Source organism: Cyrtonyx montezumae, unplaced genomic scaffold, assembly GCF_038088225.1.
Source record: "Cyrtonyx montezumae isolate F1298 unplaced genomic scaffold, pur_monq_1.0 scaffold_14, whole genome shotgun sequence".
NCBI lineage: Eukaryota > Metazoa > Chordata > Aves > Galliformes > Odontophoridae > Cyrtonyx > Cyrtonyx montezumae.
In genome coordinates this window covers 4,509,521-4,537,456 of record NW_027071870.1, presented here as the reverse complement: position 1 = coordinate 4,537,456, position 27,936 = coordinate 4,509,521, and the positions used below count along the sequence as shown (strand labels likewise).

The 27,936-nt window shown below is 40.9% G+C and overlaps 2 protein-coding genes across 5 annotated transcripts in view; both read left to right on the top strand.

Moving 5' to 3' along the window:
• The first annotated feature begins 149 nt into the window (after nt 1–149).
• DBF4 (DBF4-CDC7 kinase regulatory subunit) lies at nt 150–16,367 on the top strand. Of its 4 annotated transcripts, none has more exons than XM_065731294.1 (12): nt 150–366; nt 1,836–2,011; nt 4,337–4,531; nt 5,609–5,659; nt 6,180–6,249; nt 6,394–6,470; nt 7,752–7,782; nt 8,011–8,056; nt 9,572–9,703; nt 12,219–12,333; nt 13,476–13,600; nt 14,401–16,367. In XM_065731294.1, the coding sequence occupies exons 1-12, from the start codon at nt 321–323 to the stop codon at nt 15,461–15,463; spliced, it is 2,127 nt and encodes a 708-aa protein (XP_065587366.1). In that variant the 5' UTR covers nt 150–320; the 3' UTR covers nt 15,464–16,367. The 4 variants fall into 4 exon arrangements, with proteins under 4 accessions (XP_065587366.1, XP_065587364.1, XP_065587365.1 ...); XM_065731292.1 differs by having other exon boundaries at nt 1,833–2,011; XM_065731293.1 differs by having other exon boundaries at nt 1,833–2,011; nt 8,014–8,056; nt 14,401–16,366.
• Nucleotides 16,368–20,443: 4,076 nt separating this feature from the next.
• The window catches only part of ADAM22 (ADAM metallopeptidase domain 22), a 121,539-nt gene continuing 114,046 nt past the window's right edge, over nt 20,444–27,936 (top strand). The window contains exons 1-2 of the mRNA XM_065731212.1: nt 20,444–20,501; nt 20,589–20,740. Of these exons, the coding sequence (XP_065587284.1) occupies nt 20,444–20,501; nt 20,589–20,740 (210 nt within the window). The remainder of the gene's footprint in view (nt 20,502–20,588; nt 20,741–27,936) is intronic.

Genomic DNA, 27,936 nt, shown 5'->3' with positions numbered 1-27,936 from the left:
AAGATGAGCAGGCTGCTCTCTTTCTCTTCCTTCCCACCGCGCCCTGTGCTCCCGCCCCTCCCCCAGCCCCGCGGCGCCTTCCCGCCCGCTCTCCCGCCCTCCCTCACGCCGGGGCGGGGCGGGGCGCGCACACGGCGGACCGTTGGCGCGCGGGCCGCGGCGGGCTCCCGTGGGCCGCGGAGCGCCGGGGCTCGGCCTCGCTTTGCCGGGAGGAGAAGCGCGACGAGGGGACGAGAGGTGAAGGGAGGGGGCAGCTGAGGGAGGCGTAACGGCGGTGCCGCTCCCGGCGGGAGGAGAGGAGGATGTGAGGCCGCTGGAAGATGAAACCCAGCGCTGCAGAGGCCGCCGGCGAAGGAGCACGTCCCCGTAAGCGGCGGGGACACGGGGTAGGCCGGGCCGCGCTCCTGGCGGCTTTGCCCTTACGCTTCGTCCGGCGACGGGGATCGGTCGTTAAAGGCATGATTGGGAAGGGGCGGGAGCTGGCGCCGTCGGGCCCTGTCGTACTGGGATAAGCTATTCTAAGCCCTCAAATCTTTTTGCTTTTTAGTTTTGCGTATCCGTATCATATTTCCCCCAAATCATTTATTTTACCTACTGCTCTGTGAGATCATTCCACGTGCTTTTGATAGTCCTTTTTATATTTTTTTCTCTTTCGCGGCTGTACAGCGCCCACTCCATTCCCCATGCTACTTATTCCCTCTTAAAGCTGCACGTGATATTTGAGTCTGGTGATTCATGAATTCATATAGTGGCTTAATAAGCTTACCTAATTTATATACTTCTTTTTTAACCAATTTCCGGTGGGTTTTTTTTTTATTTTTACTGTTTTGGTTGATACTCAGTGTACAGATAAGGTTTTTCCTCTGAAATGTGACTTAATTCTTACCCAGACTGATTTATTTTTTAAATTTTCTTATTTAAACGTCTATCCTGCCAGTCTTGAGTAGACAGTTCTGAGTTGAGGTTTTAATTCCGGTACTTGAAGGGGGAGGGATTCTTCATAAGGACAAGTAGTGACAGGACAAAAGGGGAGATGGTTTTAAACTGGTAGAGGGTAGATTTAGACTGGATATCAGGAAGAAATTATTTACTGTAAAGGTGGTGAGACACTGGAACAGGTTGCCTGGCAACTTTGAATGCCCTCTCCCTGAAAGCATTCAAGGCTCTGAGCAACCTGGTCTAGTGAGAGATGTCCCTGCTTTATAGCAGGGGGGTTGGAACTGTGTGATATTAATGGCCCCTTCCAACCCAAACCATTCTGTGATGTTGTCTCTTTTTTTAGGAGAAAAGATCACTAGAACAGAAAAAGCGGTCGTAGTTAGAATGATTGTGGAAATTTAAGCAGGCTTCATGAGCCTCAGTTGGGTGCTCAAAAATTAGATAAATACTAGGATCTACCTCTCCTTTTTTTCTTGTGTGTATGTTTTAATGCATCGGTGTGAATCCTCTTTTTTCCTAGAGAAGAAAAGCAAAAGTCCAGTCTTTTTCCTCTAAAGTAGTGTTCTTGTGGTTACCAATGACTGTGCAAGTAGGGTATGTACTGTACTACAGAGATGGGAAGTTCTTGCCAAAGTGGATGAGACACTTGATGATATCGTATGGCAACTGAAATAAAAAGTCCATTTTAGGACACAATTTAAAAAACAACAACAACTTTTAAGAGATCTTTGTATTGTTATTATTTATGTCTTGTTTTTGACACGTTTAACGTAGCCCTTTGTTTACTGTTTTATATTACATGGAAGCTTGCCTTTTTAATTTTCATATTCAGAAGAGGAGAACCCACATTTCATACGATATAACTCTGTTTAAATTTACTTCTCTTTTGGCAGCAGATGAAATGCAAGCAACAACAGAAAAGATAAAATCTACTCTGAAGAATGTGAAGAAAGAAGTAGGAAAACCAGAGAAACCGAAATATAAACCACTCACTGGGAAGGTGTTTTACCTCGATATTCCCTCAAATGTGATTGCTGAAAGAGTAGGGAAGGATCTTAAAGAACTCGGAGGGGTGAGTTAATGTTCAGAGACCTTCATGAAACTGAAAGAAAATCTGTGCCTGGGATGGCTATTCCATGTACTGTGCTACTGCTTTTTAATGCTACATTTTATTTTAGACGTGAAAGGGTTTTATTTTTTAATGCTATTTTAATGTTCAGTATAGAAATCAGCTTATCAAGAAGTTGTTTTCGTGGGGTTTTGGTTTGTTTTTACTAGGAGCTGTTTTGCTATCTGTAGGAGAAATTTTTTATCACAGGGGTTTGTTTTCAGCTGATGATTCATTCGCTTAATCATTATCCAAATGGCATAAGTTTCAGTGTTAGAGGCAAAGCATTTCTGCAACTTCTGAGTCTCAATTTTGACATATGCTTACATGTTTTAACTAAAGTTCTTCAGATGAACCTGGAAGAGGTTAGAGGAAGTTTTTTGCATATGTTTATGGAAAATCTAGTGTTCTTTTAGCTTGGTTCGGTTTATTTGTTAAGACTGCTTTTAATTGAATCATATATAAGATAGCATTTCCTGAATTTTCTAATATATTTTATGTGTAGAGGCTACTTAACTAAAAGTTTAATGGGAGACTGGTTTGGTTTATATTTTTCCAGAGTATAGGCAGTGGCTTACAAAGGCTGAGCTGGAACTGCTATCACCTTGCAGGGGGAGGAGATATGTACCCCACTTGGCATTCAGGGCAGGTCATGGAGAAAGAACTAAAGAAGGAGCTTGTGTGTGGTTTTGGGGCCCAAAAGGATGTAGAAACAAATCTTGGAGAGATTGGCAGCAGGAACATAAGTCCTCAATATCATGGTTGAAATGTGAGCTGAATAGAGGAGTAAAGGACGAAAGTGGCGTGAGATGAGGTTTAAAAAAAACAAACAAAAAACCCCATACTGATTTCTTGGTTTTTTTTTTTTCCTTTTTTTTCCTTTTTAAAAAGGCATTTATTTTTTAAAAGGCAGTCTGGAGCTCTTTAAACAAGAAGATTTGTACTAATTCCACTTACAGTCTGGTTTTTAATCTTAATGAGCAAATAGCTGTGAAAACCTCATTTTTAAGAGCAATGATTCAGCCAGTTCCAGTTATCACAAGAATGGCTGGTATGACTTGGGTGAGGAGGAGCAGCAGGAAATTCAAATACTCTGTAATGTCAGCAGTCAGCTGAGGTGATCAGCTCCAGCACTGGCACAGGCTGCCCAGATTGGTGCTGGAGTCTCCTCTGGAAATATTCAAGACCCATCTGGATCTCTACTTGTGCAACCTGCTCTAGAGGACCTGCTTTAGCAAGGGGGTTGGACTTGATGTCCAAAGGTCCTTTCCAGAGGTTTGGAATTTTGTAGCTGGTGTTTACTACAGCTGCCCAATCTAGGGAAGCCTATTGATAAAAGACATCTTAGTTCTGGTACAACACATATTGTACTTGCATGAAGCCTGTTCTAGTGAGGGATGTTCTTGCTTGTGGTAGGGGGAGCAGGCAAGATGATTTTTAAAAGGTTTCTTTCAAACTCTTCCGTGATTCTGATTTATCTTATGTCATAAATGCTAGTAGTAATGAGTTTAAGCATTAGGAATCTGGTGTTTAACTGCTTTAACTCATGCTGTGTCAGTGGTTCATCTGGGGGCCAGTTCTGTTCCATGAGACAGAATTTGTGAGGCTCCTGGTGCTTTGTTGTTTTGGTTTTTTCTTTGCGTACACTTTTTTTTCCCCTTCCATAAGTCACAATTATTCATTATCATACCTCCACAGAAGCAGATGAAAATACTGCTTGATGGTAACCCGACAAGAAATTCTGGTAATTAAGTTGTGTAATACTTTTCGTAGTCTGACTTTTGCATTTTCAGCCTTAGCATTTGTTGTGAAAATTCCATTTTTCTGTGGGTTCTGAAATTCACTGTTACATCTCCTTGTAAATTATATGTGCATGTACATCTTTGAGTTAAGTTTGGCTTTAGCTGAATGCTTCTGTTAAGTTACATAAAACGTGGTTTCCCTTGAGTTTTTCAGTAATTTCTCAGTGCACTGAGTTCTTTTGCTTAGAAAGCATTGCAGCTCAGTACGTCAAGAAATGGTAATGATTGAAACAAAGCAAAGTTGTTTTTTTGATTGGGATTAGAAAATCAGAGAAGTGAAACTAGAATTTCTGACTGGTAAGATCCTTATACAGCTCAATTGTAACTGTCATACATATTCTGAATATCTTCCTCATAATTCTGTTTCGTGTGTTTAATAGTAGATTTGTTTAGAAGTTGTGTCACTTTTCTTCAATGCCTGCAGAGCAAGGAGAATTACTGATCTGTTGTCTTGAAGTAACGATTTTCTTTATGTCTTTTCATTTAGAGAGTGGAGAGTTTTCTTAGCAAAGATATCAGCTACCTGGTGTCCAGTAAAAAGGAAGCAAAATTTGCACCAACTCTCAGTCAGATTTCTCCAGTTCCTAGCCCAGAATCTGTATGTAATGGAGGAAATAGTTCACCTCATCCCAGCAACCGAAAAGATCGACAGGGTGGAAGTTCATTTAAGGCAGTAGATGCAGTAAGTTTTGACAACAATGCTGCAAAACAACTATGACCTGCGAGATGCACTATCACTAGAACCCGTTTTCATACAGTATGACTGATTTATAATTAAACATTGTCACTGTTATGGAATCATAGAATCATTTGAGTTGGAAGGGACCTTTGAGGGCTGCTTAGTCTAACTCCCCTGCAGCGAGCGGGGACACCTACAGCTAGATCAGGTTACCCAAGCCCTGACCCAGCCCCGACTTGGAAGTCTCCAAGGACAGGGCAAATAGCTGAAGCTATGCTTGAGCCACCACTGGCCAGGCTTCTGATGCCATCTATTAATTCCAGTCTGTGTTTGCTGTGATGTTAATGCAAATATCTACAGAAGTAGTCTTTGGCAGTAGTTCAAGGAAATAATTACAATTGAACATTGTGTTATCAGGTTTTTGCTTTTTTTCTTTTTTAACTCATAAATGATTGTGTTAATTGCAACAGTTAGTATCTGAGTTTCTGTGGGTTTACCTAAGTCTGTTTCATTGCAAGTTTAGCATCCTTTCTATCCTAACTGTATCCTTGGTACTTATTTAAAAACATGGGTGTAGGACAGTCTATGGGTTGGTCTTTGTTGCACTGAGTGGCTGAGATCACCTCATCTTGCCAATACCCTGGATAGGTTGATTACCAATGTACAGAATATAGTAAAAAGGAGCCACTGATGGTAGAAAAAAAACAGATAAGGCTTAGACTACAGTTACATTCATGGCTGGTAGCTAAATTTAGCATAAGTTCAATTGGTGAAACCTCATCTTTTGGTATATCCCTCAGGCTGCTTGTTCACACCATCTGTCTTGATCCAGCACTTGACATTACCTCAGCCTTTCAGTGGCCTGCTTTGGTTGAAACAGCAGGATTATTTTTTTTTAAACTTTTTTTTTTCCCCTCAGTGCATGAACCCTAACCTTGTAGGAAAAGTTCATTAAAAATAACTATGAAATAAACAAATGGAGACTGTGATACACTTTCGTTAATAAAAATGTTCTAATTTGCCTTGCGTTCTTTCTGAAATGAAATCTGACTTGCTATAAATGTGTTTGTTTTAATATAGGTACGTTTGAGCAGAGGAAAATCCTTAGCTGAAAAAGCAATCAGAGAGCAGGTAAGCTTGAGTAATCTGTAAGTTTGTACTTGAAGAATTCTGGTCCTGCAGTTCTGGAAAACGAGCACTATTAAAATGATAGTGGTCTAGGACAGGAGTGTCTCATGGGATGCTCAGGTAGAAGTTAAGGGATTGTTGTAAGCAAAGCTGTCAGGCTGTGTGGTCTGGATGCTTCCTGAAGAACTGAAAGCCTTATAATCTTATCAGTATTATATTTTATTAAGATTGCTAATTTAGCTAGCATTTGGGGAATTGCTTGTGAAATTGAAGAAAATGCGGTATAAAATATGACAGTAGAGAATGGTCTTGGCTTTGCAAAAGGTTAATCGTAATCCTTTTGATAGTGAAATGCTGTGACAAAGAGATGGAAAAATCAGTTAAATATAGTTGTAAGTATTTTGGCAGTAAGTGAATAATCTACAAATGGATCTCAGCTTTTGTAAGACAAGATACTACATCTTGTAATATGTACTCATTGTGTTTTATATGACCTGCTGCTTAACATATATATTTTTTACAGGAATTAATCCCCTCTGGTAGCATGCTGTCCAATGCTTTGAGTTGGGGAGTGAAAATACTTCATATTGATGGTAAATATCTTTGTTGGGTGAAGCATAACTTGAATCAATAACATTGATTTGTATAAACTTTTTTGAGTTCAAAATGTTAACAATGATAAATAGCTTCAAACATGCAAAAATAAATTGAGCTAAATATAATTTTCTCCTTTCCAGATGTTAAGCATTACATTGAAAGAAAGAAGAAAGAGCTCTACCTAATCAAACGCACAGGCAGTTCTTTTAAAGATGTGGTAAGTGGGTTTTTGCCATTTGTGGAACTTAATCTGATTAAATGAAAAAATATAAGCGTATTAAATTTGCCTACTGTGAAGCATACAGATTTGATTTTAGAACATGAGCAAGACTTGATTGTTTTTCACTGACTAGTATGTTTTATAATTTCCATAATAGCATTAAATAACATGTAGGTTTTTTTGTTCTTTGGTGATTGTGTGTGACGCTGGGAGTACTGAACAACTTGAGATTTGTATTTAGTGTGCCTCAAAACTAATTAAAAAACCTTAGCTTGGTTTTAGTATAATGTAGATTGTGGTTACATTTACTTGTGACGTTTTTGCCAACATACAGTGATTAGAAACACTTTCCTTTTGATTGATTTGTTTTGAAGAATAGCAGTTCTATTTCATGAAGATGATGTCTCTAGGAAATCTGCCAGTTGCTTAACTCTGCATTGTTTCCTTCCCAGTCTGTCAAAGTAGTGCAAAGCTCCTTCAAGGTATTGTGCCAGTGATGTGCAGTTGGCATGCAAAAATGCTAATTTCTCCAGGCTTTAGTGTATAACGTACCTAGACATTGAAACTATTATAATTGCTTATGTGATCCATCTGTAGTTGCTCTGTAATTTAAATTAAGCCTGTGAAGCTGTTCACTTCCTGGTCCAGGCAGGGCTAAGGGATATGTAAACGGCAGCGTGCTGTCTAGAGTGTGTTGTTTTGGAATGCAACATAAATACCACTAAGACCACATTAAATCCTCTACTGAATCAGTGATGTATCAGTTCTTACAAATTGCAGTGTAATATCTTTATTTCTTTTGCAAGTAGTATAAAATGTGTGTACCTTGTCCAGAATCAATTGTAGCTAGAAGCTGATGCTGGAATTCAGGCTTCAAGCTTTTCTTAAGACAAAATATTTCTTAGCACTTACAAAGTGTTGTAAGAAATGTTATCTGTATTTAAGAATCCATGTCCAGTCACAGAAGGTTTCTTAGGAGAGGAAAGAAAGCAAATGAATAAATTTACTTCAGTAGTTTTGGTTTTGTTTATCTTTTTGGTTCTAGTAAAAATGAATTGAAATACTTCAATGACAACATTTGTGTTTGCAGTGTATAAATAAGCGCTGCTTTAGGAAACAGGGCATGTTTCCTGATGAGTTTGATTTCTACCAGATCTATCACAACTGTGAATCACAAGTCTTAGGGAGATCCTCATGAGTTAAAAATCAGGTACTGAGATAAAACATGAAATAAAAGTTTTTGTGAATATTATAGTCTTCCTCCTTTTTTTTCAACAGGGAAAACAAGTTACTACTCAGAAGTCGAAAAGTAAGTATTTCTGTATTTGTTGAGATTTTGCTGAACATTCTGAATGCTTATAAATGAATCAAGTGTAAAACTGTCTAACTTGTAGGTCTATTTTCTAGAGCTTGAAAATCAGGAGTTTGTCAAAACATGCACATTAGTTCTAAAATAATGCCCATCTATTCAAGAACTAGTAAACTTGCAAAACCAAGAAAAGTATTCCTCTCTTCATTTCTTTTTTCCTCTCTTGAGCAGGTAGACTGAAAAATCCATTTGTGAAGGTGGAAGATAGAAGTTGGTGAGTGTTCTGTGTGCCTGCAGTGTAGTTCTCGGTAGTTCTCAAAGTGAGAAATTCAGAAGCATTTAGTACGTCTGGATGGAGTTACTAACTTTAAAGGCCAGGTGTGCTGTTCCACCTCTGCATGGTATGGATAGGTGTCCATGTTTGGCCTCTGAATGAGATGGAAGAGGTATCTCTATATAGGAAATGTTTGTGATGGTTATTAGCAATGAAAAGTTACGTGTAGCAATTTATAGATCAGGAGAGGGGATTTGCCTGGTTTATTTTGTTCAAAGAGCCAGATGAATTAAAAAGAGGAAGCCTGAAAACTTTAAAGCTTGACATCTTGCCTTTTTTTTGTTGGATCCAATTCATGTAGTCCAAAAGGCTGAATAAAGCTTTCTATATTCAATAGTAGTGGTTATAATTCTTAGCATTCTTATAGCCTCTCAAGATGAAAAGTCATTATACCTAAAACCGTTCCTTGAAATTAGGTATAGTTCAATCTTCTATTGATTTAAAAAAAAACAAAAACCCTCAACTGTTATGCTACAGCAGATAATGAAATTAGATTAAGATCTATTACTTTCAGACTTCAGAACTTCTACATTTTTCTGAGCCTATAACTGATCAGATCTGATTGTGTATCTCCTCATTGAGAGGGAGCAAAATGGAAGAACATCATGTTGTTATAATTCAAGTGTGTTTTGCATCTTTACATTCTTAACTAACTTCTGCTCTACTGTAATGTTGTTAAGCTCCTGATGTGTTGACCAGATTTCTTTGACTCTTTCCTGAATTGATGGTAAAGAGTGGGAATTTGAATCTAGTCTTATATTGTAAATGGTAAGAATTGATGTGATAGATATGAGGGTAGTGGAGAGAGTGGGACAGATGTGCTTTCAAGCACAAAATATATTTATATACTTGTGTGGGTTTTAACTCTGTATTGAACTCTGAACATTTGCAGCTAAGTGATTATGTGAATTTTTCTTGTGACCTTTTAAAAGCATTTTTAATATGTGCAAATGCTGATGTACTTTCTAGTTCTGTTATCTTTCTGTTTACGTTTCTGTCCAGGAAAACTACTTCCTTGAACATTTAACAAGTTTTAGAGTATTTTCAATGATAAATTGGAGACCTTTCAAAAAGGGAGGAATTGGTAAAATGAAAAAATAAATACATTTGAGGTAGGAACTGCTGTTTCTCAGGAACACAGATTTACCTTCATCCAAATTGTTACTGATTGTACTGGTTGTGCAGATCTGCACAACCTATCACATTAACAGACAGCCATAGCTATGGAATGTGCATGACAGCTCTGAAAACACAAAGCAAGCTTTATATTTTGAGGAGGTATCAAGTTTGGAAGGAAGGAATTACTTTTCAGAAGTTATTTATCTGCTTAGTGGTTTTATGTTCGTTACATGTGAAAGAGAAGCATGTTTTCAAAGCCAACTGTTCATGCTTCTAAGATAATCTGCTGTTTGGTTGTTCCAGTGCTTCTAATGCGCCTGTTTTGCATGCTTACAGCTTCTACCGACCCTTTTATCTTCAGTTACCTAGTTTTCCAGCTCTCAACTACTGCGTTCCAAAACCTTATAGTCCATTTGAGGTGGATAAGAAGCATCCTTCTGCTCAAAAACAAACTCAGTCCAAGCAAAGGTTTGTTGATCACTCATTACTGAGGTGTATATAAAGGAGATGTTCTCCAAAATAATTGTAAAATAATTACTTTCTAAAAAAATTCTTCTGCTTCTTATTTCTGTTGTATTTAATACTAATTTCCACATCCCGACTGTTGTATTCTCTATACTGTAACTGTTGCTGTCTGTCTTTCTGTGCCCTTTTTATCCTGTCTTTAGTCCTTTTTTGGAAACACAGATGCATACATCCAAAAATGCAGCGTTCTCCTATTATTGTGGGTCAGCATAAGACATTTTTTCCTTTCTGCCTCTGGTTTCTTCTTTGTCTGCATCTTGGATGCCAGCCAGTAAGTATTTTATAGCAAATAAATTTCTTAAGACTTCCTGTGATACTTGTCAGTAAAATGCTAAAAAGAAGGCACTTGAATTGTTGTTATTCAGTTATAGTGCAAAATCATTGTTGCTAGGGAGCTCACCTTCCTTACACGCACAATTAAATGTATAGAAATTTGACATTGCAATTGTTGCTTCATTGCTTCAGGATGAACAAGGGGAGACTAGCTGCAGTTAGTTTGTCTATCAGTAAATGTGTGTGATATGGTTTGGCATTCAGGCTCTGATTATTCCAGTTGCAGGTAGGACGTTTGATAAATCAGTTTTATGATTTGAAACAACTTTGGAATATTGATTTTTTTTTTTCTTTATTGGGGGAATCTAACTAGTGTCCTTAATTTCTTTTTTTCTTGCATATGTAGGGAGTGTAAATGTCTATTTGACATCAAGAACTGATTCATAGCAGAGACAAAAAATATTTAGGTGAAAAGCAGCTTTGATTTATGTGAAACTTTCTGTATCTTTTAACTTTTGCTGCTGTTCTGTCTTTTGGATACAGAACTTTCTTAGGTGTAACACTTGTTTATGAAATAGCTTCTGCATTGTTCAAATTTTGTCCAGTCTATACTATTACTAGACTTCTGGAGGTTTTCAGGTGATTTTACAATGATAAATGAATGTAGCAACGTAGTAGTGCAGTAACTTTTGAAATGACAAGGCTATTTCTGGTGGTGTCTCTTCCAAGGGAGTTTAGGACAGCCTGTTTTTTTTTTTTTTAAACCACTTTCTAAAAAGAATAGTATGTTCTTTTCATATGAATAGATTAAATACATTAGTTCTAAATTTCAGAAATTGTGTTCAAACTAATGTTCCTGGTTCATCTTTCAGTTTGGCACATACCAGAGATAGTTTAGGTGGGATTTTATTTATTTCATAGCCAGTAGGTAAAGGTGAGGACTGTCAATTTTCAGAAGTAAAAGGTGAGAATGCTTCCCTTGTTTTATCTTTATCTGAAGGAGAGGGATGTTGAAGATGTTGTCAGTTGTACTTGCTTCTGCATGCAGAAAGATTGCCATCATATTCACACTTGAGATGATAAGCTCTGACTCTTTTATCTTGTGGTTTGCAAGCTTTACTGGTTCTTAGTGATTTTTACATTTCTAAAGGAAAGAGGTGAAAAGGCTTCTGCAATATTAGAAGTAGACTGGAATCAGAACAAATGCTGGGTTCATTATTATTTATTTAGGCTCTTGTTGATTGAAGGTTGTTATTAGAAGCACCAAACGTGCTCAGTGATTCAGTTCTGCTTTGTGGAAGCTGGAGGTCTGTCAGGGCTGTTTGTAAGCTCAGGACTTCTTTATATAAAGCATCTATGCAGGTCCTTGAAGTCTGACAGTATGGTTTTTGGTTAGACAGGGAGATGGCACTATTCTCAAGAAGTAAAATGGAAGTAGGAACTGATGATTTTTGCTTTACTGGAGGGTTGCTTAATAGTGAATTGCCACAAACAGCAGCTCTGCCCAGACGACGACTCTGAAGGTCACGGAGCAGATATTGAAAACCTCTTAGTGGTTTAATCTGCTGGAAAAAACTCATGGATCATTTCCTCATATTTCCACTTAACCTGTACCTTGAAAAAGAGTACAGAATCCTACTTGATCAACGTGTTCAAAAGCTGCATATAACCAACAGATAGAACTATTCTTTACCTTTTACCAGAGAATGAAAGGTCATCTCTCATACCAAATGCTTTTCTGCATCAAAAATGCTGACAGGAAATGAGATTCTAGAAGACTTTTTTTTTCCCCCAGTTTTGATTTTTATCAAACATCCTTTTATCAGCTAAATAAAGAAATTTCAACAAATCCTTTGATTTGACAAGTGAGATTTGTTTTATAAGTTTAGCATTACTTAATCTGAGTCAGTGATGGTAGTATATCTGTAATAATAATCTGGATGTTTTATGTATAGTTCACTGGGTATGCCCGTTTTGTTGCAGCAATTTATTTATTGATTTTTGAGTGCATTACTTTCTCTTCTGTTTTTCCTAAGCACTGACAAAGGTGATTTAAGTAGTCTGAGAAGAAATAAAGATGTTCTTTTTCTGAAGTTACATGAATGGAAATGAACATTTTGTAGGAGGCACGTATAGAACTCAGCTCCATATTTAACACATGCTAATTTATCTTTTCTGTCTGCAGAAACAAAATAAATAGTGACAAGGACTGTAGAACTGCAGTGCAGCTCCATCAGAAGGACAAAAAAAGGAGAGGATATTGTGAATGTTGTGGGAAGAAATATGAAGATCTACAAACTGTATGTGTGAAACATTAAATATATTGTTTTCAGAGTAGAATCAGTAGAATCAACAATGATTTCTATTTGCTGTTCAGTGTCTTTTTTTTATTATTTTAAAAGGTCTATTGAGTGTATTTTTTAAAAAGCAGCAAGTAGAGTTTTTTTTCCTTTGTAGATTTCAGTTCTTTGCTGCTTCTGGGTATGGTAGCTGAAAGCATTAATGGTTCTTGTCTCAGAGACACTGATACTATGGTCACCTATTTAGTGGATGAAGGGGATGCGTAGAATGTTGTTTTTCTGGATATTGCAAGACTGCTTATACTGTTCATATTTTCTTCTGGAACAAGCTGGCCAGTTATGAGACAGTGTGCAGTACACTGGGTGAAGAACTGTCTCAGAGGGCTGTAGTGATTAGGACTGCATCTGGCTGGTGGGTGAGGTGCTGGTTGACAACAGGCTCACTGTGCACCAGCAGCTTGTTCTGGCAGCATAGAGAGCAGACTGTGCTTTGGGGTGCATTAAACACAGCATAGCCAGACAGTCAAAAGAAGTGATTGTTCCGATACATTTACTATAAATGCAGCCTGACCTAGAGTATTTCTTTTTTGCAATTCTAAGTTCATAAAATGCTTTACCATGCCCAAAGAAGGGTAGTAAAGCTGGTTAAAGGGCTAGGTGCAATGAGGAGGGTACTAGAGAGGAATGACCTTATCACTGTCTTCACTTCCCTTCCTCAGGGAGTTGGAGAGAGAGGTGCTCATCTCTATCTAGGGACAGAATGTGTGGCAATGTCTCGGAGGTGTGATGGGGAATGTTCAGAGTTGACATTAGGGGGGAAAAAAAACACCATTTTTTTTCTTTACCAAAAGTGCAATTGGACACTTAAACAGGCTTCCCAGGGAGGTGGTTGATGCTTCATGCCTATCTGTGTTAAAGTGGCATTTGGGTAATGCTCTTAATGATGTATTTTTTAACTTTGGGTTAGTCTTGATGTAGTGTGACAGTTGGACTCTGACCTTGCTGAGTCTCTTCAGAATGAAACTATTCTATTCTAGCAACTGTAAATTATCAGTATTTACTTACTGCTCCATAACAGAGTATTGATTTGTATATTCATGTTTTTGGTGTTACTTTTATTTCATGATTATCTTTGATTTCAGCATCTTGGAAGTGAACAGCACCAAAACTTTGCACAAAGCATGCAGTACCAAGTTGTTGATGATATAATATCCAAGTTTGTTTATGAGTTTGTTGAATACAGGGAAGATGAAAAAAAAGTGAAAAGGTAAGTTGCATGTCTTACATTTTAAAACTTCTGTGAATTAAGTAAAGTATCTTTATATTTAATATCTTATGAATTTCTGAACCTAGCGTGGAACAAGTTCATATTTTTCAGTCTGATAAACATCACTGAAATTTGCAATGTAGTTTTAGAAATTAGTGGGGGAAAAAATGGTGCATATGGTATCACAGGATTATGAGGCTAGAGGGACTTTGCAGAAGTTACTCCATCTGCCTGTAACCTTCAGAAAAGCAAGTGATCAACTGTTCTAAAATATATGTGATGGAAGGCCAGCAGTGCCTGGATGTCTTGTTGTAAAAACTTTCTGACATTCTTCAAAGCCTAAGATGAGCAAATAATAACCTCCTTGGTCAATCTGATCTTTAAGTCTAGATTTTTCTGTGTATAATATTATCTCAAAGGGAAAAGAGCATAATATTGTGCTAAGCTTGTGTATATATGCAATAGAACATTCACAGGTACTTACTGTCATTGCATTATATTTATTAACTTCTGATCTTAGTAGCATCATGACTGAGACTTACTGAAATACTACACTGCTTACCTTTATGTTATTTTTTAAAGCAGTTTTGTGAGATGTAGAAATCAATAGAAAAACATTTAATTCAAATACAAGGTACTCTGCTCCGGCAGAAATAATGTTTTTACCCTAACTTTCCTTTGAATGCAAAAACAAGAATTGCTTTGTCAGCTAAGTTGCTTTTCTAGATCTGTTTGCATAATGAATTGTTACTTTCTTTCAACCGATTGAATGTTAATCATCGTAAACAATTTAATTGTAGGATAAAATGTAGTACAGGATGTTTTTCTCCTATTATTGGGAAGATAACTAGACCAGATGAGCTGAAAGAACGACTGAAAAAGCAGCGCATTTCATTGAAAACTTACTCGTGGAAAGATACTGCAATGCAGGCACTCAAACTGGATCGTCAGCCTGCTGAAGTCCAACCAAATTCCATCCTGGTGCCTACCCCTATTTCTGCATCTCTTTGTTCAGTTCTTTACTGTCGTCTGTCTCAACCTCCAGAAGTAAAAAGTAAACTTGGAAATAACGGTGGAAATAGTAGAACTGATTGCTTCTGTGCCACCAACCTAGGACAGTCCGTAATACCATCAAGTTTCATAGAACCACTTCCTCAGAAGGATGGTAAATCATATATGGAGAACTTGTCCCAAGGTTATGAGCCGTTCAGTAAAGAAATACTTGAACCAGAAGTAAGTAAAAAGAATCTGCAGCGTTTCCAGGAAGGTGTGTGTACTTTATATTCTCATACTCAAGTTACAGATTTTAGTGAAAAAGACAAAACCTTAGCACAGTCTAAACGAAAATTGCATCATACAGTAGTTCTACCAGCAAAGTGTTTGAAAAAAACAGATGCCAATCCTACGTTTGTCGAGAAACATCGTGATTTATGTGATAACCATCAACAGATGCAGCACAATGTAGTTCTGGAGGCTGAGGTATCTGAGCCTGCTATAAACAAAGAACTTAATGAATTGGCTGCCAACATTGCACACTGTTCACCATCTGGAAAGCTGCACAGGAAAGTAAAGCTTTGCTTAGGAAGAAATAGAAGAGAAAACCGGAAACAGAATCTGGAGTTATGTGTGAAGTATGCAGATGGACTGGCCGTCCCTGGGGAGAAAAGGGCTTGCAGCTCACCAGTGCAGGCCCTACTGGAATTATTCCAGACAAGTGAAACAAAATCTGAATTTCGAGGTTTTTCAGTTTACACTGATCATGAAGGTTCAACCAGCACAGACGATGTATGGGAGGGGCAGAACGCAAATGTTATTTGTTCGTTGTTTTCCTCTTCTTCCTCATCCCCATTTGTTGGATTTTAATGCTACTTTATTTAATGTTTTTCAAATAAATTTGCAGATTTAAGATTTTATTCATGGAAATTTTAAATCTTGTTATGTACAGAAATTTGTTTTCAATTTTTTTAATACCAAAACTTCCTATATGTAAATATGAATAAAACTTGCTAGTGTTTCCTTAAAAGATGCTGCTTTACTACAGCTAGTGAAGGGTTCTGATCACTGGGTTTTGGGTTAATTGCTAGGGAAAATCAGTAAGCCTTATGTAGCTGCTTTTGGATAGTGTTTTTCTAGAATTACTGACTAGGCACACTTAACACAGCACATTCTAAGTAACCACATTATAAATAATTGGATAGTTCACTGTAAATAAGACAGTCCATTTCTTGGGAACCGCTGATGATTTGTGGAGAACTGTTTGCTTCTCATATTCCTTCTGCTACTGCTTTACTAGAGAATGCAAACAAAAAAAAAAAGCCACTTGCATCCAAATATCGCTTCTGCTGAAGTTGTTGTGATGTATTGTGTGTTTCAGCCAATGGGAAGCACTAGATGTATGAGTTAAAGAAAAAAATGGAGGCAGCAGCGACAGCCTCCAAACAGCCAGTAGGTTTCTGAAGAGCTTGGGCCCTTGCTTTAATTTTTCTTTCAGAGTAGACAGTCAGCCTGACTAGCCTGGTTGGAGGCAGAATGAAAAACACGAATAGGAACTGGGAGCACTTTTTATACTTTGAATCTTCACCAGAGCTGATCTCTGTCAGGGTTTCTGTGTCTGTAAATCAGTGCAAGGCACAAGAATTGGATTACAGTGGGAGTAGCTGTGAAATATCATTAATAAATGCCTCCAGGTGTTACAAGCTAAGATCTAAACCAGCAGAAATGACTCTCATTAGTTTTTGCATAGAAGCGTAACCAAATAATTCATCTCCTACCCATTTAGCACTGTCACTTAGTGCTCATATGATTAAAGTGTGTTCTGCAGTTCATGGTAGTTTGCCCTTTGGTATATGATGTTTGCTGTGAGGGGTAGGTGAAGATTCTTGACGTGTAGGGAGGAGTGTGATTGTGTGTAACATCCCATATGTTTATCTTTCTGACTATTCCCAAATTTAAAAACAATTATTGGAATTATTTCTTTGGAAGAAATAAACAGGGACAGCTAGTAACAAATGTTTGTCTCTGACTTCCAAGTCTGAGGAGAAATGTGTATTTACTGATATGTGGTGGGGATTCTGAGAAGTGTCCAACACTGCCACAAGTACAGTGAAGTTACTGGAATAAAGGTTTAACATTAGAAATGCATTTTATCTGTAAGTAAATCTTTCATAGCAATGGCACATCTAATTACAGTTTGAATTCCTTTTTAATAGCTGAACAAATGTATAATTTCATGTTTGGATAATTTGTCGTGCCATCAGTGTATCTGATAGGCTGCTATTGGTAGCTTTTATATTCCATGCAAAAACACTTGTTCATATTAAATTGCCTCTTTTTTTTATGTGATGACCACAGGAATTTGGTATGCTGTTCCCATTTTGTCTGCACTGAACTTCTGTGTATGGAGTGCAGGAATGAATTTTGTTCAACTTGTTACCATTACAAAGAAGTGAAAGCTTTTAACATTGGGGTAGAATAGACTTTAATTCTGATGGGAAGAAGCCCCCAAACTTTTTCATTAGAAAAGTGCTCTTGTTTCAGTGGTGGTCTTGTGGCCCAGTCACCACTATGCTTTTGTCTTCGTAGCATTTTTGGCAGAGGTTGTTAGTGATGATAGAAGGTGTGTCCATGTGCATGGCTGATAAAAGCCCATGCATACAATGTACTGCTTTCACTGTAAGGATGTGTTGTAGCTGATCTAACACTTTTTTGCTTTATTACTGTAGGCCAAAGAAACGTTAATTGAAGACTTAAAATAGCAACAGTAGCTACAGATGGCAAACTTGGGATGAAAATTAACATGAAAAAGAATACTACGTGCTTCTAGTAGTAAGACACTAGAAGTGGAGTTGCTTTACTTAGGTTACATGTTCACTAAGTCTGATATAGTGTCTCTTCTGTGGGTACCCAACTACTGCCCGTGACTGCATGACACAGGCATCTCCAAGTTCCTCTTGCTGTCCTTTGGCCATGCTGATGAAACCTCTGGCTGCAGTGCAGCAGAATTTGCAAAAGAAAGCCATACCTGCAAGCTGTTGTTTCGCAGCCAAGTGCCCGCAGCGCATCTTGTTGCTGTGCTTCCAAAGGTAGCAGCAGCATCTTCAGGGAGCAACGTCTCCTGCTCAGCGTACACCTGCAGAGCACTTGGAGCAGAGCCACAGCCAGGTGACTGGTAAACTGGTCTTCATCTTGTAGCTTCCTTGAAGTGGCAAACGGTGCTGCTGGGAGAACGGAAAGCAGCAGCTTACTTTCCCTACGCTGCCCAAACGTCATTGTGTTGTGCTGTCAGTTTGCTGTTCTGAGCAATCCTCATCTTTGTGGTGTCTGCCACTGTCGTTTTCTGAAGCCTTCAGTGTCCTCAGTGGGAGTGGCTGGCTAATGCGTGCCCGCGATTTCAGTTGCAATCTCTTAATTGCAGAAGACAAAAGTTATCTGTGGGAGGAGGAATGTTGAACTTTTCATAGCCGTATGCAGCTGTAACGTTCTCTAGTTGGGGTTGGTGGTGATTTTCTATCATGTCTACTCATACGCCGCTCTGTTGTGTATTCTTAAAGCCAGCAATGTGGATTCTATTGGAAATCTATAAATACAGAGCAATTTCTGTAGGGTTTTTGGTATTTTCAATTGCTGATGGAGTACTTTAAAAATCACTCTAGTTTCTTCAAAACTTTAGGTGGTTTAAATCGTGACTGCAAAGTCATTAATTGCTATGGCAGTCATTACAGCACAGCTTAAGCTTTACTACTTGGGAGTCATTTTCAAAAACAGCCCAAATAAATTAGTAACTCAGTGTCAGCGGGGCTGTTCCGTCATGTATCATTCTTACTTTCTGTGGAAATATTGCTTAAATTAAACATCTAAGTATTAAATTATGGCATAGAATTAATTATGGCTCACAGACAGTCTTTGGAATATCTATGGTAAACCAGAAGCTGAATTTCTACTCGTAAATCACTTTTTCACTTTTTTTCCTCCCTGATCCTTTGAAATATTGGTGTGCATCTTTCAAGTCTCGCTGTTTTGCAGCTGTGGTTTGGAGTCCTCGTGTCTGGCAAATGGTGAAGACATTGCAATGTAGGGGTAGAGCTATTACTGCTCATTTTAAAAAGCTGGCCCAAGTTTTCACTGTAATACAATTCCACGGAATGTTAACTGGCAAGGCGGTGACAGCTGGAAGTTGGCCTTGGTTTGCTGATGGCCATTTCTGTGCTGAGGGAAGACAAGTGTGTGCACCTGGTATCCCCCAACCCTGAGATCCCAGTGTGGTAGGAAGAGGTCAACAGCGGTGTTCGCTTCCCAATTTCCCTCATCCCTGGGAGTTATTGAAGAATGATCAATAAATGATGGTTTTAACCAGAGAAGCTGTGGGTGCCCCATCCTTGGGAGGTGATCAAGGCTGGGTTGGATGGGGCCTTGGCAGCCTCACCTGGTGGGTGGCAACCAGCCCAGGGCAGGAGCTTGGGGCTGCCCTGAGGGAGGTTGTAGTGAGGTGGGTGGGAGGCAGCCTGCTCTGCTAGGTTGCAGTGTTAGGAGAAGAGGTAACAGCCTTAAGTTATACCAGGGGAGGTTCAGGTTGGATGTGAAGAAGAAATTATCAGAACTAGTGGAACAGGCTGCCCAGAGAAGTGCTGGAGTCATTGTTCCTAGGGGTGTTCAGAGGAAGTGTAGATGTATGGACATGGGTTATATTGGTGGTTGGTGGACAGTTGGGCTAGATGATCTTAGAGGTTTTTTCTAACTGTAATGATTCTGTGATTCTGTGCCGGCTACATATGTGATACTGAGTCCTCACAAAGCTACCACCACAAGGGGCTGTTGTAAGGTACCAGTGGGGATGGTTCTCATCGTACAGGCAACTAGAGGGTGGGTGGCTGCAGCCCCAGATGTGAGGGTTTGGAACTTTGGAATAAAAGATGGAAAATTGCGTTATAATACTGCTTTTTATCTCTACCAATAGTTCTTGTTTTCTTGTCCCACCTTACCCAGTCCTCTCAGTGCCTTGCAGGAGGGATGTGTCCTCACTGTGTGCTGTTTGAGCAATGAAGAGCTAATGGATAGGCTGAGGTGACGCTGTCTTTCCTGCGCAGTCCAGATGTAATTAAAATGCCCAGAAAATGCTTTGCTCCAGCTTCAGTTTGATGGGCCCTTGCCTTATCCGTGTGTTTATAGGGGGAAAGCATACTGAGGAGCTGAACTGCTTCCCTTATCACGGCGAGCCGTGGCAGTAAGCAGCCGGGCCCGGGCTGCGGGCATTCCGCGGATGCCCTATCGCTGCGCGGGCCGGGACCCGGGAGAGGAGCGGGTGCCGCGCGGTGCGGGACGCTGCCCCGAGAGTGCGCGGTGTGAGGGATAACGAAGGACCCTGCGCTGAAATCTTTTTAAACTCCGACAGTGGAGAAAGCGGAGAGGGAACGGCAATTTAAGAAAAAAAAGGAAAAAAAGGTCGTGGTGGGGGGGGCAGGGAGGAGATCTGCTCTGCACTTCGGGGCTGGAGGCAGCGGCCCATTAGGGACACCGGCGGGAAGCGGCGGACGCGTACCGCCGCGGGGCTCCCACAGCCGCCCCCGGGCGGGGGCTCCCGGCTGAGGAGCAGAATCTCCCCGCGCGCTCTCCCTCCGCCGCCTACATTTCCCAGCACTTCCCTCTGCCGAGCGGGCTGCGGGAGCCGCGCCGGCTGTCGCCATCCTCGTGGGGGGCTCGGCGCGGAGCGGGGCGGAGCTCCGCAGCTCCGTCCCCGCGGCAGTCGCGGCCCCGCAACCGCCCCCCCCCCCCCCCCCCGCCCGCCCCGGTGCAGGCGCGGAGCCGGCGGCGCAGGGCGGCGGCACACGGCGCGGAGCGGGCAGCGCCATGCGGGCTGCCGTCTGCCTCCTCTCGCTGGCGCTCTGCGCCCTGCCCGCCGCCTCAGGTGAGCGCCGGGGCCGGGGGGATGCGGGCCGCCGCGGGGGCTCCGCGGCGGCCTCGCGCTGACGGGTGCCTCTCCCCTGCCCAGCAGGCGCCGGGCCGGCGGTGGAGCGGCGGGGCGAGAGCCGCTTCGCGGAGCGGGAGAGCATCAGGCCGCTGCGGTTGGTGTCCGGAGAGGGCGGCGGCGGGGCGCGGCGGCCCGCGCTGAGCACGCGGGTGCGGAGCGGAGCGGCGCGGAGCCAGGTGAGCGCCGGCAGGGACGGTCAGCGCCGCTCGGTTCCATCGCGGCGCGTTCCGTCGGCGGGGACGGACGTTCACGCCGAGCGCCGCTCATCGTGCTGCGGAACGCTCATCCCACCGCAGCGGCCCCGAACGGGTTAAGTTTCCACCCCGTGGCCGTCGGCGGCGGCTCGGGGCGGGCAGAGCCCCGCGGGCTCCTGAGCGCGGCTGCGGCGGCGGAGAGCTGCGAGGGGAGCGGCTGCGATGGAACTTAACGGGGGGGGGTTCGGCCTCCGCGGGGTGCTCCCCGTGCTGACCCCGCGATGTGGCTTTTGTTAATATAGATACGGTGATGTTTAGTGCCGGTGGCTCGGTGCTACGTGAATGTTACATCTAATGGAAAAAGATGCTGCGTGTGCTGTCATTGAGAGCGTGACAGACCTGTGCACTTGGGGCGGCTGCTGAGACCCAAGCGAGCTGCAGGCCTCTGCCTCCCCTGTGCCGACGGGCCACTGTCAATTTCAGACACAAGATCGCTGGAAAACGGTCTCAGATTTATTATTTTTTTAATCCTTCACTTAAAATAAGCACTGACAACTTTTTTTTTTTTTCTTTTTTCCTTTGCTCCCGTGTAGTTGAATAATGAATGGTCTCATAGCGTATTTATTTGCCCTGGATGTTAATGTTTCTGCTTAACGATCCCTCAGATGTGAAGGCCCTACTTACATTACAATAAAATACAGTTTTATAACTTCCAAGCTGCATGCTTTGTTAAAAAATAAAAATCAGAGACTCACAGCCATTCACCCGCTCTGTGCTGTGTGGCACTGCTGGTTGAGGTGGCCGTGCTGCATTTGGACCAACCCTTAGCAGTTGGTCCAAACAGTTGGTTTATACGCTTTGTTTTCATGGGTGTCTCAAACTTCATTCACCAGACCTTCTGCTCTTAGTGGTTTGTTTTAGGTCATCCACATTTTGTTGTCATTAGTTGGTATTAGTTCTACTCTCACCAGCAGCAAGTAGATCTGGTGGGATAAAAAGGGTTAAACACATGCATTTCACAGCAGTCTCCACGCTAAATTGAAGCTGAATGTGTGGAACTCTGCACCCAAGCACTACTTTTCCTCTCTATGAAGAAATTTTCCTTTACTGCTGAGAATACTGCCTGCCTCCCCATGGCTTCTGGTGGTTTTGACCCCCCAACAAGATGCAGCTGGCAGGGGTTTGGGGGAAGAAAATGCCGATGTGGAATCTAGCCGAGCTGAGTGGAGCCGGACTGCTTTTCTGTGCCTCTTGCACAGGGCACAGTTACATCTTAATTACAGGATGTGCATCCCTTGCCTGGAGATCTGAGTCAGCTCGGCTGCACGGGCAGCAGCACGGCTGCATTCGCTTAACATGGCTCCATAGGACCTGCCTTTGGGAAGGTGTGTGTGCAGGCACAGCTCTCACTGTAGTAATTAACATATTGACTCTAAAAGTCTGACATCCCATGAAAACCACCTTACCTCTGCCTGAGTGCATCTCGAAGGTACGGACTGTTAAATTCTGCTTTTGGGAGGCTGGTACGAGCCACTGAAAGCGTAAAGGTGAGGAGTGCTGGGTTCTGCTGACTTGTGAGCAGGCACAGTGCTTTGTTGTGTCAGCAGCTCAGATCAGTGACACGGGGATGCTCTCAATCAGGAACATTTTATTATATCTTAGTTTGTTTTAAGTAGGCTTTGCTGCCTCTTTATCCGTTGCTACTTGTCTTTGGGTGGACGTGTATCATACTTAGAACATCTGTTCTCAAACTAAAGCTTAAAGTGTAAGCTAATGACCTTGTGGGTTGGTTTAGGAATTGTGTGTCTTGGAGGGGGCCAGAACATTCAGGAAAGAACCTGGGATGGCAGAGGACAAGCAGCCATGTATAGAGAAGCACAGATACCTCAATGGGATGGAGCAGAGGTCTGGGCAGCAAGGCTGTGGCTGTGGACTTAATGTAAAACAATGTAATTGTGTCATGAATTGGATAAAGATTAAAGGAAAGAGAGAGATTAGTGAAGAGAGAAGGAAGTTGCATTAAATCGGATCGGATCCCTTTAATTCCTGGATGAAAGCTTTAGCTGCAGAAAGGGCAGAAGTTGTACAAGAAGGCTGGCCAGCCTGAGTCCAGGATTGCACAAAGGGAAACTGAGATGGAAGCAGCTCAGGGGGAAGCAGCAGCAAGGGGGTGAGAGGAAGGAATGGAAGGCAAAAATGACAGAGAAGTAAAGGATTTCTAAAAGTGTGTGTTTTTTTCAACATTAGTTGAGAATTTTCTGTAGCAACTTCCTTTGTTTTGTTTGTTTGGGGTTTTCTGATCCATTGCCATCACTGTAACTGTGGAGTGACTTTTTCAACACACATGCTTTACTATTATTCAGAAAAGTAGTGTGTGTGTGTAGTCAACCTAGAAACCCAGAATGAAATTGCATAAGAAAAAATTCAGCATAATCAGTCAGAGCTGTCTTAAGACTGCTGGACTTAAGAACATAGCACAAGGGAAGTGTTGTACACTACTACATATTCATGTAATTAACGTCTTAATGCACAACGTTTAGTGAGCATTGAAGCTTTCACCTGCATTTGGGTTTTTGCTTTTAATTCTACCATGGAATAGAGTCAGTGCAATATCCACGGCATTCCTGTATTTCAGTTTCTCTTTTCCCCAAAGAGGGGCTTATTAGCAGCTGCACAGCATTTAATCTAAAAAGTAATCAAGATAAAATATATCTGAGAACGTGTGAATATTGATATTATCATTACTGCTCTCCAGGATTACAGCAAGGGACACTTAATTCACTGTTGTGTAAATAAACTGATAAGAAAATGTACATCTTGTATAGCATGGGCGTTCCGTAAAGGGTTCTTATCTAGGTCTCTTGTCTTTTAAGACCAAGAAAGTTCATGCTATTGAAAGTATAAGGAGCCTTTTGAATGCATAGCTTCTGCCACATTTCGGTAGTGCTTAGATGCACAAGTTTCTTAACGCTTTGATTTAGTCAATAGCATGCAGGCATATTCTTCATTAAGTTGTGGGTATAAGTAAGCATTCTTTACCAGTGCCTGCATTTGTTCTTCCACCAGTAAAGAAGAGAAAAAAGAGTACAAAGTCTGCTGTTATAAACACGAGTTTATACTCTATGCCAGCACTGCATTTAGAGGACTATTCTCTGTGGATCAAATGGTGAAGATGAGATTCATTTGAGCTTTGTATCAGAACTCTACAGATTCTTCAGCCAACAGATTCCCTCCCTCAGCCATAAGCTGTGAGCAGTCATCTGGCTCCATTCTGGAGATGACAGCCTCTTGATAGTGCCCCAGTGGTGGTTCAGTTGGTCTCTGAATGTACACCAGTGAACTCCACCTGAGTTTAACTGGGCCACTGGTTTTGTGACTGATCCTTGTCTCGTGCTGTGCTCCTAACCTGATGTTTCCATTCCATATGGGACGTAGTACTGGTTGCTGCACAGAGAATGAGGTTATTTCCAGAATTTGGAGAAAGACAGTGAGATTGGGCAACGCAGAACATGGTAGAACTCAATGCCAGTGGGGAAGGGTCTGGTTCTCCTTGTGGACAACTTTGTGGTCATGGCAGTGGGTCTGCACGTGCAGTCTGAGGGACAGCACTGCTCATCTCAAAGCTGTCATTGCAGATATCTGTTCTTGATCAGCGAATTTGGGAGATTTGCTATTATTTTTTGGCAGGAACAAGATCCTGGCTCTCTGACGTACTATGGACATAGATTAACTCATTTTTCCTGTCTAGGCAAAACATGCACAGTATGACAACTTCTATTGCTCAACCAGTCTTTCACTTGCTTGTTGCCAGTTGCCATTATGGTACACTGAATTCCTTAGGAGTGAGCAAAAGGGCTGATGTGGTTGTGGGGAGCCTGGTGTGAGGGCCCCAGATTGTGTGTCTAGGTAGGGCTACGTGTTTACACTCCACAGTGACTCGGTAGTTTGCAGCAAGGTGTTTATTTGTCTACTGCTGTCTGTGTTCCTGGATTATTCGAGTCCAGATTACACGATTCCATAAATTGATCAGGAAGCATGGCTAACAAATTTCTTAAATAACTTCTTACTGCTCATAATCAATTGCAGAGAAGCTCTGCTGCGACATGCTGAGCTGGCGTGGCTTTGATTACCCATTGAATTTAAATCGTCCATCAGTTACTCAGGGGTTGCCCAGTTTTTGCTACTGCATTTTCTGACTTGTTAGACTTTCCCCTAGCCTCAGCCCAGCATATCCTTATACTTTGCAGGTGCTCTGTAACTGCTAATTCTATTTGAAACATTTTGCTTTCTGTTCTGGTGCTGTCAACTTCTGATGACATTAAAATTTCCCGTGTTTGGTAGCTCAAACAATTAGTAATCTGTGGTTAAAAATGTGTTCTGACTGCTGAGGGGTTTATAAAACAGCTCTGGATTTTGGGACTGCTGGAACGATGACTGATGAAAAAAGAAGTGTCATGAGAAATTGCTCAATTCTGAAAATTATTTTCTGCCCACTTAGTCAAGTGATTGCTGTCTCTTGGAGAAACTTCAGCACAATTTTCAGTCAACCTATCACAAAATCAAAGGGGGAGGAGGATAAACTGGGACGGAGGCTGTAGTGAGCAAAAAGAACTTGCATTTGGTTCACTGCCAGATCTGGTTTTCTTCCTGCCTCTTTGCTTCACTCTCTTTCCTTGAGGTCTATGAAGCATTTGGCAAAATGTGTGTAATATTTTGTAGTATTTAACTATGCACTTCTGAAATATTTGTGCAAGGATAAGATTCTTCACCTACCTCACAATGATCTGTTTTCATGAATATGTGAATGGCAGCTAAAACCCCAGTCCTCACGATGCAGGTACTGCCTTCATGAAGAAGAAATGCTGAAGGCAGTTTTTGCTATGGATTGTCGCATGCTGCAAGGACATTCAGAATGCCCTTTGATTTCTGTCGTAGGAGGGAACTTTCAGTTCTGACTTTTATATCTACTTATAGCATATTTTGATAATTTATAGGCCAAGAATATTACAGATTTTTAATTCATCCTTCTTTACAAGCTCATTTCAGGAAAATCCTTACTTGGTAATGAGATTTGTTATGACATTGAATGTATATGCTCAAAAAAGCATCCAGAAAAAAGCTTCTGTTACCTGCTACTTCAGTGTTCATGTCGTAGAAACATATCAAAACTCAGATTTTGGAGGGTGGTCGAAAAACACAGATGTCCTAATTTTGGAAAAAAAGACTGCATGGGAAATAGTTGTTTCTTTCTCATACAATCGCAGAGCTGAGAAAAGACATTCCAAAGCTAATTCTTAATCTCATAAAACAGCTTATATACAGTCATGAAGGATCTTAAAGGTTCAGATATACCAATCCTTACAGAATCTTTCCCACTATTAGCTTGCTGCCATGATCAATATAATAGCTACATGTTTAAGATCTGAGTCTGATAGAGCAGCCCCTTCCAGCTCTGCCAGCCAATATCTGTATCTACTGATCTGTGCTGATGCACCTGAGTGCAGGACCAGACTGAATATCCTCTCTTCTGCAGTTTCACTGAAGATGCCTGTTTTGGGGCCCTCGTGGATAATGGTCTGCTATAACATAATTGTGATGCTGAAGCACATTTTGCATTCCAGACAGCGTCAGGATAAATACTGCCAAAGTTTACCCAAATTATGGAGGAATTATAAAGGCTGCTCCAAAAGTAATGCCTTCTATTTTATTATGCTGGCCCACAACATCAAAGGCAGATGTTGGTGGGTAGTTTGGTAGTAGAGGTTGAACCTTCCCTTAATATTCTGTTACATTTTGTTGCTGTGTGATGGATGGCAGCAGAAGGGTTGTCTGAGGAAATGGTGTCTGTCATAGTGCATATGAAGAAAAAGGGGTGTCATTTTTGTCACTAAAAACTAAAACTAAATTTGACCTGCTGTCATTTCTGTACCTGTACATGTGAATGAGGCTCACAGTAAGGGAGGCAATGAGGATTTGTCCATAAAACTGGTTTGTTGGTTGCTGTCCTCATTACAGAACTTGTATAGTAAATTCACTCTGTGAGGTCTGTCACCCTCTTTCTTTCTCTCTCTCTTTTTTTTTTTAATAACTTCTGTAATTGAAATGAATGTGCCCAGTCCAGAAAACTGTAGCAAGTCACCATGCTTTGGAAAAATTGTTTTCTGATGTGTAATATTAGTACAACATTTAGAAAAAAAAAATGTGTGGCTAAGTACCTTTTAATGATGCCTTGATACGCAAGTTGGATATACGTGAGTGTAGAGGTTACAGCCTTCAGACATGGAGCTCAAAATTTCCCAGAAGGATCGCACTATATAGAAACATCTTCTGTTACAGAAAGGTCTCCTCAGAGTATTCTAGCTCCTGAATTCTGGGACTGAAAAATCCATTGTGGGAATGAAAAATCCATTGGTTTTTTCAGAAAATATAAACAGTAAAAATGCTGATTCGTTGTGATCTCTTAGACTTTATCAAGAGGAAAATGAGTTTTGAATTATATACTTTGCAACTTTTAAACAGGACTTTGATACTTGAATGTAGAGAGTGAGTCATGTTTAAAAAGAATTATCTGTGGAGTTGAGCAATGTATTGGCATGCCTGGGGTCTGCAAGTCTAATCAAGCCCGTTGTGCTGACAAAATGTTAGTAAACTTTCTGCTGTTGCTGGAGAACTGTTTATTGGAAAAGTTTGTTAGCTGTGTTGGTAAGCATAGGGTGTTGAACAGTGGGATAATTTGGTAATTTTTCTTCAGTTTACAAACTAAGCCTAAGACCGTTGAAAATGTTTGGAATATGTGACTGTGTTGCTGAATGAAGTTTTACTTGCTGATACTTGGTGTAGAGAGGAGCAATCTTTTATTACTTTTGAATGCTTTTTTAAAAAGTTTTTTTTTTGTGTGTGTGTAACGCATAAGCAAAATCAGTGGAGCATTTCTGCAGACTCCTTTGGTAGGAAAAGTCTGTTCCTTCATTTCTGAAGTCTGTGAGAGTTGCTAAAAAAGGGTATATTTCTCTAAACATTATTGATTCCTTCCAGAATTTGGAAAACGTGCAGATAGAAATGACCTCAAAGCACCATCTGCTTTGGTGAAGAAAAAGTAAAAATTGCTTCATTCCTTGGGATTTGTAGATTCATTGAACTTGCCTTCTTGCCTGCATGGTGTCCTTGAGACAATGCGG